The 15,651-nt window shown below is 39.7% G+C and overlaps 1 protein-coding gene across 2 annotated transcripts in view; it reads right to left on the bottom strand.

Annotated features, from left to right (window-relative positions):
* PPARGC1B (PPARG coactivator 1 beta) overlaps positions 1–15,651 on the bottom strand; it is a 153,590-nt gene that overhangs the window by 25,991 nt on the left and 111,948 nt on the right. For both annotated transcript variants that reach the window (XM_063292423.1, XM_063292422.1), the window contains exons 3-4: positions 5,450–5,662; positions 2,328–2,444 (exon numbers count right to left, since the gene is read on the bottom strand). In XM_063292423.1, coding sequence (XP_063148493.1) covers positions 2,328–2,444; positions 5,450–5,662 — 330 coding nt within the window. The remainder of the gene's footprint in view (positions 1–2,327; positions 2,445–5,449; positions 5,663–15,651) is intronic.

Raw genomic sequence — 15,651 nt, 5'->3', positions numbered from 1 at the left:
TTTCTCTTTCTTTGGGATGTATTTTGTTGCCGCCTCCTGAACAATGTTGCGAACTTCTGTCCAGAGTTCTTCCGGGACCCTATCTACTAAGTCCAGTCCCTTAAATCGATTCTTCACCTCCACTGCATATTCCTTAGGAATATTAGTGAGCTCATATCTAGCTGATCTGTGGGTCTTCCCTAATCTCTTTAGTCTGATCCTAAATTGTGCAAGAAGAAGTTCGTGATCGGAACTACAGTCAGCTCCAGGTCTTGTTTTTACCGACTGTATAGATGTCTGCCACCTTTGGCTGCAAAGGATGTAGTCAATCTGATTTCGGTGTTGTCCATCTGGTGAAGTCCATGTATAAAGCCATCTCTTAGGTTGTTGGAAGGTAGTGTTTGTTATGCAGAGTGAGTTTTCTTGGCAAAATTCTATCAGCCTATGTCCTGCTTCGTTTTGTTCACCCAGGCCATGCTTACCTGTAATTCCAGGTGTCATTTGACTGCCCACCTTAGCATTTCAGTCTTCCATGATGAAAATAACATCTCTTTTAGGCGTGTTGTCCAGTAGGTGCTGCAGATCCTCATAGAACTGCTCTACCTTAGCTTCTTCAGCATCTGTGGTTGGGGTGTATATTTGGATCACTGTGATGTTAGATGGCTTGCCCTGAATTCGAATTGAGATCATTCTATCGTTTTTTGGATTGTATCCAAGCACTGCTTTAGCCACTTTACTATTAATTATGAAGGCTACTCCATTTCTTCTGTGGTCCTCTTGTGCACAGTAGTAGATCTGGTGGTCATTTGATGTGAAGTGGCCCATTCCAGTCCATTTCAATTCACTGATGCCCAAAATGTCTACATTTAATCTTGACATCTCACCAATAACCACATCCAATTTGCCCTGGCTCATAGATCTTACATTCCAGGTTCCAATGGTGAGTTGATCCTTAGAACATCGGATTTGCCGTTCACCACCAGCACCGTCGGCCGCTAGCCGTCCTTTCGGCTTTGAGCTAGCTGCATCATCACGTCTGGGGCTAGTTGAACTCATCCTCTGTTCCTCCCCAGTAGCATTTTGAACATCTTCCGACCTGGGGGTCTCATCTTCTGATGGTATACCGACATATCTCTGGTTGTACTGATCCATTTAGTTTTTACGGCAAGAATACTGGGGTGGGTTGCCATTACCTTCCCCAGGGATCGCATTTAGTCTGACCTCTCTGTCATGACCTTCCCATCTTGGGTGGCCCTTCACGGTTTAGCTCATGGCATCATTGAGGTGCTCAAGCTCCAGCACCACGACAAGGTAACGATCCTTTGCTGAAGACCTACCTACCTACCTCTATATATATCAGGAAACAGAAAAACCTTAAAGATATAAGCTGAGGAGATGCATAAACTTATTCAGAAATCAAGAATAGAACCCAGAGGATTCTTCAAAGAGTTAGCAGGGGAAACAAGAGGGAAAATAATAATAATAATAACAACAACAACAACAACAAACTTCTTTTAAAGATTTCAGAGGTATATTATGGTATGGATCAAAGAGATTCTTCAGTCAGATTCTTTTCTACCTGACACACTGCCTATAACATACATGACATTAAGCATGGAAGCTCAATATCTATCCCTGCCTGTCTTCACTCTGTTTTCCCATGTTCCCTATCTTTCCCCATGCAATCCAAATTCACCTGTTTAACATACTACACAATTTCCTTCATCCAAGTGAAAATGCTTTAATGGCATCTTGTGTGGATGTTGAACAATTAGTTTTAACAACTGGACTGGCTCTACAACTTTACACATAGTGTTCACAATAAATGACACATGCTCCATAAGCAGAAGGACCCAGGTTCTATCCTAACATTTTTTGGTATGGTTGATCCAAATGTCTGCTTTCAGAATGTCTTAATCTTCAGCTGGATCAAACAGAAAGAATTGTACTATTTTGCAGAACATTCCTAGCAACATTCTTAAAAGATTTTTAAAGAAATAAGCAACTGGTTGCTGTGATGGTTTGCCTGTGAGAAGAAAGGGAGGGGAAGGAGGACTATAAATATGGACAGAACAACTACCCAACTTTCATAGGAGCTCTTGATGGCAGAAATTATCCTGTCCATTTTCAAGGTGGTGAAGGTGAAGGTGAAGGTGAAATAAAGAGGAAATGCTGAACACCACATCACCTGGAGAGTGACTCTGGAGAGCCACTGCCAATAAGTGCAACTAATGCTGAGCTAGCAATCTGAACATATGACAGCTTTGTAATATTCCTGGGAAAAATTTCATCTCACATAAATATAGTCCACAGTTATGTAAGGCTATAGCTGCCAAGAAAAACAATACCTTTGCACAAGGTCGCTGGGGTCTGGATTTAGGAGCTCCTTGACGCCATATACTCCCCTCTCTTTGAACCTCATAGCTTGGAGGCACATTGGATGGAGAAAGAAGCAATTTCTTTAGCTAGAAAGGGAAATGGTGAAAGAAAGAGTCGAAATTCCTACATAAATGAAGAGCTGCCTCTTTTTAAGTTCCCTAGATTCCCACACTCAAAGACAATCATAGGATAAGCAGCAAGGGTAGAGATCCAAAATAAAAGCGACAGTGTTACTTGAGTACTTTATTTTAACAGCCTGCCTTTTCCCACACCGAATCATTTTAACATTACTCATACAAAAACCTGCCTCTCTTTATACATTAGGAAAAGTGTCAAGATTATACTCATGGCTGGTCAAGGAAGGGTAAGGGAATGGAAGTGGCATGGTAATTTGTCCTCTTACATTGCTTGCTATGTTTAGAAGACAGCTTTCAGTAGCAAAGAGCATCTTATTTCTACCATACAAAATAAAGATTCTCAAAGATTTGGAATGCCTCCCTGGATATTCCCCATTATAGACACTTCTGTAATGAAAGTGACATGGGGAGAAAGAAGTCCCCCTCCCCTGAACATGAGTAGAACCTCATCATTTTCCATATCACCTAGAAAAAGATAAAGGATCACATGAATCAAGATCATGAGGAAGCTGAATCACAGTGAGACTGAAGGCCAACATTAACTTGGCAAAGGCAATTTCAAAAGAATACTGAATTTATTGTTGGTTAGTCTGACTTGCCATTCCAAGAAAATAATAATAATAATAATAATAATAATAATAATAATAATAATAATAATAATTCAAAGTCACAGCAAGCTTTCATTGATGGGTGCATGTAATAAAATTAATTTTGCATAATTGTACAGAGGCAGGAATTATATACCATCTGAAGAAACCCTGAAAAAATGTTGACAATATAAAAATCTTGATTTCTTTTTGGAAAGCTGCTTAACCTTTATAGTTTAAAACAGCCTCCCAAATCTGGCATATTTTGATGTGCTGAGCCAAAGCCCAGGTGAGTGAATACTATGGCCAAAGCCCACATTCAAAGGCAGTTTGTGAAAAGATGCTGTTCCCACACATTCAGAGGGCACCAAGGCTGTTTGCAGCTTTCCAGAATCACGGGTGGTGGTATTAAATTGGCTTCTGAAGAGTTGGAATAATCTCTTTCCCCTTTCCCCTAATTTGTGATTTATTTTCAGATACTAATTTTAGTATGAATCAGGAAGTAGACATAAGCTCCTGCCAAAGAAATCAATTGGATGTAACATTCTAACAAGGGTTTCAATTAATTAATTCAACAGCTTGCCAAGCAATCTGAAGAAGCATTTTCTTTCCCAGTTTGAGATGATTTTAAGGATGCTTTGTAAAACAGGTATTACATTTCATAAAAAGAAAAAAAAACCAAATCTGAGTAAAACATTATCTTCAAATATCTGGTATCTTAACCTAATTTTTTCTGACTACAAACAGGTAGATATGACTTTAGTGGGAATGTGGCAGTGAGAACAAATCTTTAAAGATGGTCCAGAAACTCGAAAATCTCCTTAACAATTAAGCATATGACAAATATACAATCAATTAGTTCCCACAATCAAAACTGCAAAGCTTTTCTTTAATACAACATAGTGAAATACTAGTTTGATTCTCTATGTGTAAACTTTCTATAATAATAAAACATTAAAAAGTTATTTCCTCCCTTCTGCAACGTATACATCCTATATATATACATATGGATTTGTGCAATATATATATATATGATATATATAGACATACACAGGCAGACTGTTTTGTGATGTGAAAATGCATACTTCTTACCACTAGATGCCACCATAACACTTTTAGAAATCATGAGATTCAATAATGGTAGATCAGGAGGTGGGATGGGTGGATGAGAGTTCTGGAATCTACAGTTATGCTCCTGGTCTCCTGTACAAAAGTTCTGTTTAGAAGTGAAGAATGCCACTGTAGTGTAAAAGCATATTTTGGGAAAGGACATTATGGAGCACTGAAGCTTCTGTGTTCCATAATGATCTTTCCTTGTTAAGTGGAACCTGGGCTAGTAGTAACAGTATTTTCTATTAGCAGAGATGCTGTCATCCATAATGCTCTCTTTTCTTTGCTCCCACTTGCAGGTTGGGTAATACTACTACATACTGTAGAACAGAAACCACAGAAAATCAAGTACAGAAGGACCACTGTCTAGATAAATCCCCAAATACAGTATTCTGCTACCTCAAAGGAGAAGAGTGGCTACATGCCTCAGTTCAGAACTCCTCTTTCCTACAAATGTCAGTTTTCCATGGGAAAACAAGTTCCCCTACAGAAAGCAAGTTCCAAGACCCTTGGAAAGTATATAGGCAGTATGACAGCTAAAGATATCTTTGAGCCAAGCTCAATTTCTGGTGACTGCATGGACACAACCATGCAACAGCAGTACTGTAGTAATGTCTTGTATTTCCTAGTGATTTATGATGGTCTCCCATCCAAGTACTAGCCAATATTTATCTTATTTAGCTTCCAAGCCCAGCCACGGTTGGCCAGAGGCTACTAGCAGCTGAGACTATGAAATCTCAGAAGTTAGAACAATTTAGTAAATTACTAGAACTGGTGGTTTCAGAGAAAATGCTCTATAGCAGCTTGCCGTATATCATAACTACTCACACAAAATAAAATGACACAATTTACAAAATCATGGACATCTCCTTAATAGACATGAGAGTGTGATATGGGAAGAAATGTAAGAGATGAGAGGAAATAGCTGGACAGTGGGCATCCCTAGAGTAGATAGTGTTTAAAATGAATGATAATATTGTGATGTGCTTAAGCCATTCACACACTAGCCCACTCTTTGCCCTTCCCTTTCCACCACAATCATATACTTCCCAATGAGGATAACTATGGAGCAGATCAAATGAGAGCAATGATGTGGCACATGTATACGTATACAATAACAGATATAATGGTTTTGTACTGTTATAACTGTAAGCCTATAATGAAAAAATTCAGACCTTTGCTTCCTATCATACCCATGCAGACGGATTATCAGAGGCGCATCCAAATCCACCTTAAACAGTAGGAAGTGGTTCTTACTAGAGACAGCTCATCAACCTCTTGGGCCAGAGGAGGCCCCCTCGTGACTGGTGCAGCATGTTTGGGAGAGGGGATAGGTGATGTGTAGCCGCTGTTGGGCATGTCCCCCTCGTCCATACTTTTGAAGGCAGCCAGACCCATGTCTTCTCCCTGAATGCCATCCAGTGTCTCAGTGAGAGCTGTCAGCAAAGCTTCATTCTCGCTGTCTATAATCTGCTGGGAGGAGTCAGAGGAACATGGGAGAAAAAGAGAGAATAAGAACAGGTGTTTCCCAAACACACTACTTCCTATAGGATAAAAACTCACTTGTAATCACATTCAAGTTATTTATACAGTAGAGCAGCCAGATGAAACTACCGTATCATCATAAAGAAGGGAAAACTGGCATTCCACAGCCTAAAACATAGTAGAAAAGATTTATTCCACAACAGAATAAGCCATTCTCTTTTGGAATGTGACGAATTTACCAAAAAGCATCTATGTTTGTTCCTTTCTTCCCTTCTGCCTATTACTGTTAGTTAGGGCTACCATATCTGGATTCCAAACATCTGACAATAGCAGATACAGAAGACAAGCTCTTTGCTGCCATCCAGTGCTTGCAGGACTTTTTTCAAGTCAATTTTTCTTGGCAAAATTTTCAGAAGTGGTTTGCCATTGCCTTCTTCTAAGGACTGAGAGAACATGACTGGCCCAAAGTCACCCAACTGGCTTCATGCTCAAGGTAGGACTAGAACTCACAGGCTCCCAGTTTCTAGCTTGGTACCTTTAACCATTACACCAAACTGGCTCTCTATTTTAGTCTATGACTGTAAATAAATAAACTCTGAAACTTGGTTTTCATCCTATAATTCTTAATGGGGACAAAGTATCATATTCATTATTTAATTTAAAGACTGAGACAGTAACAACAGTATATTCTTTGTAAAGGCAGGCAGAGAAACTAGCAATACATTGGCATAGGCCTAACATTAAAAAATGTAATCAAAAGTAATCAACTGAACAACTTCAAAAATTTTGATCATATTGCTCAAAAGTCTTCTTTAGCCCTTTGACCAAAAAAAAAAAAAAATTCAAATGCTGACAAACATCACAAATCAACAACCATCACTGAAATTCAGGAGTAGATTTCTATTTCCAATGTTGTTTAATAATTCTTTTAGCCAAACCCATGGTTGCCTCAATCACAATTCTTGATATTTTGATAGATACCAAATGCTGGGGATATATCCAAGAAGAATATATACATCTTTAACATAAATTGATTGATCATGCTGTATTAACAACCTTATTGACACTAGCCCAAAACATAGCGATAATAGGACAAGCCAAATCATATGGATTTAATGTCTTGTAATAGCTGTAGAAACAGGGATCCCAGCATTGTCAGGATTTGATGGGGTCAGCCCTATGCCTTATGACATGATTCCCCCTGCATGTTACAATGCCTATCTAGCATTTATACTACTGCCTATCTCAAAGTCCCTCTTTGGGGGGAGATGGCGGTAGTATAAATTTGAGAAATAAATAAATAAATTTTAGCGCTTAACATGCTCACATGACTGCATGCTGCCATGAGGTACAGCCATCAAGGTGCTTCATAATTTAAGGATACTTAAGGAAAACATCTAATTCAGGTATAATATACCCTACCCTTGCATGTTATTCCTATACTAACTTTAAAGCTATGGCTGTGCTCACATGATACCCTGAGACATAAAGTAGCCAAGTATATTTTAGCTTAGCCTGTGGTGAAAACCTAGACTGTCTGGTGTTTAAAATTCAGTGTGTTGTACAAACATTAAAATGGGTTAACAGAGTAAACCATGATTAAATTCGCTATGTGTGAGTCATGCTTAGATAATACATTTGCTTAAAGACACAACAAATAACAACATTAAAACAAATATAAGCAAGTACACAAGTCTGATCCAGATCAGGGATCTATTTTATTTATTTATTTATCAAATTTCGCCACTGCCCATCTCTCCCAAAAGAGGGACTGGGCAGATCTAATATGGGAAGTGTGGTTGCTTTAGCCATTTTCTACACCCCAATTTTAATTCTCAGCCTGTGCTGTTTTCCCATTTGTTATCAAATCAAACAAATTATTTTGGACAACGTAAATTGCAGACCTCTTTTTCCTCCACTCTCAGATGGAACTGCAGAAGAGGCAAAGAATGAAAGATTCTACACTAACCTTTGTTCTGGTCCTGATTTGGACATAGCTGATAATCACATGTTCAAGTTATGTGTAGTTGACCCTCAGCCTACCAGGCTAGTAATGGAAAGAATGCTCTAGAGACACAACGTATTAAGTGTTGAAACCTGTATGCTGGAAGCCCTGATATCACACACACACACACAAACACACACAGGGGAGAAAAGCTTAGCTGTCTAAAACATTAGACACTCCAGTCTAATTCAGTTAGAGCTAATTCAAATACACGGCACAGTCTTCCCCACTGATGCTATTAACTCAAAATTCATATGTAAGATAGTTCGATTTATAACCTTCTTGCTGATATGTAAATTTACTTCATGTATAGTGCTGATATGGGATTATTTTCAACAAGCTATACACTGTGTATATTCCAACACTGTATATTATTTGTGGGTCTGTCTCATGCTTGCCAAACATATGAACTGGCTCTCAGATACTTATATCTGTAGTTTGTATTTAAAGATGTAAAAAGTCTTCACTGACTCTAAGCACATCTTTGGGCTATCTGCAGCCATTATTACTCCATAAAAATGAAGTCATTAACGCCCAAAAATCATGTTATACAAGACAGCATCAAGGAGGAAAGCACCAAGAATGCAGCATTCTTTGAACAGACATTTTCCTTCTAATATTGGCAAAATACTTCTTTACACAGGACATCAGCAGGATATCTTTCATGATGATCTATGCATTCCAGAAAGACTTGTATTTCACATATCTGCTCTGTTTGTCTTTTTCTTCAGTGGAAAATATGCATCCTGCAATGATGGTCTGTCAGTCACTGGACTTTTTAGAACAACAACATAAAGCTAGAAAGTGAAGGCACTACATCTGGGGAAGAACTCTTTAAAATTCTTAATGAACAAGCAGTTATAGTACAACTAGTGGAGAGCCAGTTTGGTTTAGTGGTTAAGGCTCCAGGCTGGAAACCAGGAGACTGTGAGTTCTAGTCCCGCCTTAGGCATGAAAGCCGGCTGGGTGACCTTGGGCCAGTCCCTCTCTCTCAGCCCATGACGTCAGGCTCGGGTGACAAGCTGGTTGGTCAATTCCTGTAGCAACTAATGGATCAACATTCATTGATCCGAAAAAAAGCAGAACCTGCACCCATGGGAAAACGTTGGGAAGAAAAAAAAGTTATAGTACAACTAGTCTGGTAGTTCCTACTAACCTGAAATCTAAGATGATATTTATATTAAAAGAAGGAACAGCAAAGAACTAAAGGCATTTTTTTCTATATGTAACCACTAATATACTTCACCTTTTGAACTAGGAAAAATTGCTTACCCAAGCAATCAAAATGTGTGTTATTTTCTGCCATTTTCTTTATATTATATAATAAAAAGTAGTATATACATTAAATGACACTGTTACAGTATCCAATACAGCTTGTCCAAACATAAGCTCTTTATAGTTTTATATGTCCCTTCTCAGCTGCTTCTAGGAGGCTCTACAGAGATTGACACCTACTTTACCATGAAAAATTGTTACAGGAATCAGTGTATAAATGAATTCTTTTATTATAGGAACTAAATAATATTAGATTTTCACACAAATATTACACCCTTTCCCAACATCTTGCTCAGCTTGGCTCTTACTACGTCAAATCAAGGAGGGGTTGAGTGGGATACTGAACAAAGCAAGAGAAGCTAAGACTGTATGTTGCTAGAGTCAGTAGCCCCCTTCCCTGCCAGCTTAATGGAGCAAAGCCTACCTGGAAGATTCTGCTGGGGTTAGAAAAAGGTTCTGGCCAAGCCCTCTGGTTTCACTTGTTCTGGACTAACAGGTAATCAGCAAGGTTTGGGTACTTGAAACTGTGGGATGCATTTTGAACATTAATGAGTGAATCAGGCCTAAGATGAGCAGCACCCACATATCCACTGCTGCAGCACATCCGTTTTGTTAATATGTCTATTTAAGGTTACTTTTCTCTGCACCGATCCAGACCAGCTTTACTGCACTTATCCTGAGCAATATTATTGTTCTTACAATTTGTATTTGTGTTGTGGGACTGTGGATTATTCATTCTTTCCTCCACAACTTTCAGCCATTTCAGGAAATTAAAATGGCATTCCTTGTTTGCACATACAGTCTTAGCTTTTCTGCAACAGATCAGTTAGAGGTTGTTTGGATAAGCAACACTGCAGCTGGTCAGGCCTCCTACTGTAATTACACTCAGCAATAACCAGAGGGGCTCCAATTACCACACTTCTATGCTGCATTTATTTAATGCATTTTAAAATCACTGTTTCCCGAAAAGAAAAGGGCTGACTAAAAGTCTCTCTTGAACCTCCACCCCCCCGCAAAAAAAAGAAACACAAAAAGAAACTCCCTAGGCAGTATAGTAAATCCAGCAGAAGTACCCCCCCCCCAAAAAAAAAAGACTGAGCTGAAGGGGAGGTGGGTATCAGTAACATTCACACTGCCATTTGTAAAAATTGATGAGGTATCTGGGAAAGGAAGAAATAGCCTTTCCAGGGTTGCCTTGTTACTATGCAAAAGTTACTGACCTGTAACCTGTGTACCAGTAATGTACAGTCTGATTAACATTTTGCAGGCTAGAAATACGGTGGAGTAGCAAAGGAGAATCAGACACTCCACTTTTCTTTCATCAGCCTGCTTAGCTTTCCTATGGAGGGATAGGCATCACTTCTATCATGGCCAGTATGATAGCTGGGTGAGCTGGCAAGAGGATAAAACTACTCACTCTCCTGCATGGAACTAGTGAATGCCTAATAGCAGCCTGGCCCAGGGGAAGCAGTAAGGCAATGAGGTTGACTACAACTTTAAGATCCTGTTCCCATAGTACACTTAACTTTGTTAGCCAAAAATCCAGTTCAGTCTCATTACCAGATGTAGCAATACAAAATTATACCAACTGATAACACTATTTGGGGAACATAAAGATCCATCAATTTTCATCAGGTATTCCGTAAGTCCTTGCATCAAGAGAGTATTGGCAAGGCTTCATTCCATCACCAGCTCCTTCTCCATTGGCCAGCCAGGCAGCTGTAGACCTGGCTCGGCCACTGCAGGTACGTTCCCAATTCCCAGATCTTTGTATTAATTCTGTAATGGAGAGCTTTCCTTTTAATTCCAATACTTTTTCTTGGAGGAGTAGATATACCAAAGGGTTTAGGTGTTCCCACAATATGACTGTCCTGCATTAACTCTATATACAATTGGATCAGTTTGGGTAATTTAACCTCTTATTACATTGACTAGGTCAACTGACCTATTTCAATGTTCTCACAACACATTAACTCACTAACCCTCTTAACTGTACAGGGCTTAATCACAGGAGAACTGAAGGTAGGAAGGTTGAATGAAAAGTAATGCCTTCAATGTTATACTGTAAGCCACCAACAGATGGCAGTGTTGACATGCTGGATGTTGTGATGTATTGTTTAGTATCTGTTCTTTCACTTCAGTTGGTGGGAAGTTGCTGTGAGAAAAGGCTATGTTGCTATTGTTCATGAAATGGAAGCCTGTATTAAATACTCAGTGCATTTTAAGCATGATTGGATTTTTGACTGCCAAAGGAGCCCCTCCAATTAATATTCACCAGGTCTAGTGGTTAAACAAAGGGCTAGAAACCAGGAAACTGTGAGTTCTAGTCCCACCTCAGGCATGAAAGCTGGCTGGATGACCTTGGGCCAGTCACTCTCTCTCAGCCAAACCCACCTCACAGGGTTGTTGTGAGAAAAATAGGAGGAGGAAGGAGTATTTGGTATGTTCACCACCTTGAGTTATTTATAAAAATAATAATAAAGGTGGGATATAAAATAATGAAATGAAATGAAATGATAAATGCAGGTTGTTTATAGTGATGACTATGCTGACACGAGTAATGGTTATTCCCCCTGGCCTTGGGGTAAGGTGCATGGACTCCCCCCAGTTCAGATTTATATGTTGTCTGGATTGCCATCTTGTAACTGTCTTGTGTGTGGGGTATATTAATTATTTACTGTATTTTTTATTTGTTTTTGTGTTGTTTTCTTAACTTTGTGAGCTGCCCAGAGTCGTGCGGCATCAAAAACTGAATCAAATACATAAATGACGTGCATCACTGGGTCAAAAAAAAGTATAAAGATAGTGAACTGGGAAGAGCTGATGTGTGTGATCAGGTACGAAATGGACAACTTGTTACAGCAACCAAGTTTCACATGAGAAAGGTTGATGAACTGATTAAGGACAATTGGCAGATCATTCAAAGGGAAATTGCTGTCAAGCTTGGCATTTCACAGGAATGTGCGGGTCACATTACTAATGTTCTTCAATATCAGAAGGTTTCTGCAAGATAAGTTCCTCACACTCTGATGGTAGAGATGAAAGCTTTAAGAGTTGAAATTTGCCAGCAATTGTTGTCATGCTACAAGAATGAAAGTGAGGAATTTCTTCACAGCTTGATAGCAGACAAAAGATGGGGTCATCATTATGATCAAGAAATAAAGCAGTAGTCTATAGAATATCATCACAAAGCTTCACCTGTGGAAAACACATTCAAAACCCAAGATCTGACAGATTGAGCTGTTCACATTGATTTCCTTGAACCTATCAACTCATAGTGCTACCTTGCAACACTCAAAACTTTGAAACAACAATTAAGCAGAATTTGGAAGCATACGAAGGAAATTTTGCTGCAACATGACAACACTAGGCTTCACACTCATGAGCCAAGAGGCAGTTGTGAAGTTGGATCTTATCATCTTACCCCATCTGGCATACAGTCCAGGCTTGCTGCCATGCAACTTCCACCTTTTCCCAAAATTTAAGAAATACTTTCGTAGGCATCTGACTCAAAGAGGTGGAAAGAATTGTCAGGCCTGGTGGAAGAGACAAAGTGCGGAGTTCTTTCGTGATGGCTTTATGAAGCTTGTTCATCTTTGGTAGAAGTGTGTAGCAAACAGTGGTGATTTTGTGAAGAAGTAAATACAAGGTAACAAAAGAGCTCATTTCAAGGATTATTTTCCTTTCATATATTAAAATATCCCTATTTAAACTAAAGTTATGGTGGTAGAAGCATTACTTTTCATTCAACCCCTGTAGTAATCACTCACAACATATCCTGATTATCGGAGTACTAACTGTAGTGTGAATACACTGTATCCCAAAGTGAAATATTGTACCACTTTCTGAAAGCCAAGAAAGGAAGGGGAAGAAATGGGTTGTGCAAAAAACTCTCATAAGCCCAGGGTATGTAATATGGTTTTAATCTTCATCGGCTCATTGCTCCATCCACCCAGCACCACATCTTAGCTCAGTATTTGTATAATGGGACCACATATATTTAGAAAATACTGTACAAACAACACACTGAGAGAGAGCCTCTTTTATAAATATCTATGTGCACAGAGATGTAAAGGTGATGCTGAAGCTGGGGAGTCAGATAAAGCAGCCTTCTGCAGGATGGAAATTAATATTCTCAGGCCATATCATTTGTGCTGCTTCATATAAGTTCTCCCCCTGCACCTGCCTTCTCCGCATCCTTCTCCTTTAGTGCCTCCCACCTACAGCAGAATAATCCATCAGTTTTTTTAAAAAAAACAAGCTGGATGCACAAGACACCATCCTGTAATTTCCTTTTAATAATAGATCACAAGAGGATTGGCTCGGCAGCCTTCTCCTGCTCTTCCACCTCCTCATTAGCTTTACTACACTTGCTCCATTTAGAAACCAAGTGCAAATTAATGGAGCACTAATCATGTGCAGAAAAGATATTAATAGCCTGGACCCTCTCCCCATCCACAGCCACTTTTCCTCATTTTCCTCATACTGATCTAGGAAAAAGAAAAAAATAACCTGCACAATAAGGAATTAATAGGCTTATGAAACCATTAAGCAGAATATCCCAGGTGCTTCTGTTATAAGAGATGCATAACCAAGCTAGGAATGAGCTATATGTGGACAGATAAGGGAATTTCTTTTCTTTAAATTTGATTGAGTGAGAGAATTTATTTGCAAGAATTCCTAAAACAGCTGGGTTTATACAGTAGTATGTTATTGTTTATTCGTTTAGTCGCTTCCGACTCTTTGTGACTTCATGGACCAGCCCATGCCAGAGCTTCCTCTCAGTCGTCAACACCCCCAGCTCCCCCAGGGACAGGTCCATCACCTCTAGAATATCATCCATCCACCTTGCCCTTGGTCGGCCCCTCTTACTTTTGACCTCCACTCTCCCTAGCATCAGCACCTTCTCCAGGGTGTCCTGTCTTCTCATTATGTGGCCAAAGTATTTCAGTTTTGCCTTTAATATCATTCCCTCAAGTGAGCAGTCTGGCTTTATTTCCTGGAGGATGGACTGGTTGGATCTTCTTGCAGTCCAAGGCACTCTCAAAATTTTCCTCCAACACCACAGTTCAAAAGCATCGATCTTCCTTCTCTCAACCTTGCTTATGGTCCAGCTCTCACAGCCATACATTACTATGGGGAACACCATTGCTTTAACTATGCGGACCTTTGTTGTCAGTGTGATGTCTCTGCTCTTAACTATTTTATTGAGATTTGTCATTGCTCTTCTCCCAAGGATTAAGCATCTTCTGATTGCCTGACTGCAGTCAGCATCTGCAGTAATCTTCGCACCTAGAAATACAAAGTCTTTCACTGCTTCTACACTTTCTCCCTCTATTTGCCAGTTATCAATCAAGCTGGTTGCCATAATCTTGGTTTTTTTGAGGTTTAGCTGCAAGCCAGCTTTTGCACTTTCTTCTTTCACCTTCATCATAAGGCTCCTCAGTTCCTCTTCGCTTTCAGCCATCAAAGTGGTATCATCTGCATATCTGAGATTGTTAATGTTTCTTCCAGTGATTTTAACTCCAGCCTTGGATTCCTCAAGCCCAGCATGTCGCATGATGTGTTCTGCGTACAAGTTGAATAGGTAGGGTGAGAGGATACAGCCCTGCCGTACTCCTTTCCCAATCTTAAACCAGTCTGTCATTCCATGGTCTGTTCTTACTGTTGCTACTTGGTCGTTATACAGATTCTTCAGGCGGCAGACAGGATGACTTGGTATCCCCATACCACTAAGAGCTTGCCACAATTTGTTATGGTCCACAGTCAAAGGCTTTAGAATAGTCAATAAAACAGAAATAGATATTTTTCTGAAACTCCCTGGCTTTTTCCATTATCCAGTGGATATTGGCAATTTGGTCCCTAGTCCTTCTGCCTTTTCTAAACCCAGCTTGTACATCTGGCAATTCTCGCTCCATCAATTGCTGAAGTCTACCTTGCAGGATCTTGAGCATTACCTTACTGGCATGTGAAATGAGTGCCACTGTTCGATAGTTTGAACATTCTTTAGTGTTTCCCTTTTTTGGTATGGGATATAAGTTGATTTTTTCCAGTCTGATGGCCATTCTTGTGTTTTCCAAATTTGCCGGCATATAGCATGCATTACCTTGACAGCATCATCTTGCAAGATTTTGAACAGTTCAGCTGGGATGCCGTCGTCTCCTGCTGCCTTGTTATTAGCAATGCTTCTTAAGGCCCGTTCAACCTCACTCTTCAGGATGTCTGGCTCTAGCTCACTGAACACACCGTCAAAGCTATCCCCAATATTGTTATCCTTCCTATACAGGTCTTCTGCATATTCTTGCCACCTTTTCTTGATCTCTTCTTCTTCTGTTAGGTCCTTGCCATCTTTGTTTTTGATCATACCCATTTTTGCCTGGAATTTACCTCCGATGGTTCTAATTTTCTGGAAGAGGTCTCTTGTCCTTCCTATTATATTGTCTTCTTCCACTTCCACGCATTGCTTGTTGAAAAATAATTCCTTATCTCTTCTGGCTAACCTCTGGAATTTTGCATTTAATTGGGCATATCTCCCCCTATCACTGTTGCCTTTTGCTTTCCTTCTTTCTTGGGCTACTTCTAGTGTCTCAGCAGACAGCCATTATGCCTTCTTGGTTTTCTCTTTCTTTGGGATGTATTTTGTTGCCGCCTCCTGAATATTGTTGCGAACTTCTGTCCAGAGTTCTTCCGGGAC

This window comes from Candoia aspera, chromosome 2 (assembly GCF_035149785.1).
Source record: "Candoia aspera isolate rCanAsp1 chromosome 2, rCanAsp1.hap2, whole genome shotgun sequence".
Taxonomy (NCBI): Eukaryota; Metazoa; Chordata; class Lepidosauria; order Squamata; family Boidae; genus Candoia; species Candoia aspera.
Note: the sequence above shows the minus strand (reverse complement) of the source record. Positions and strands in the feature narration are given on the sequence as shown.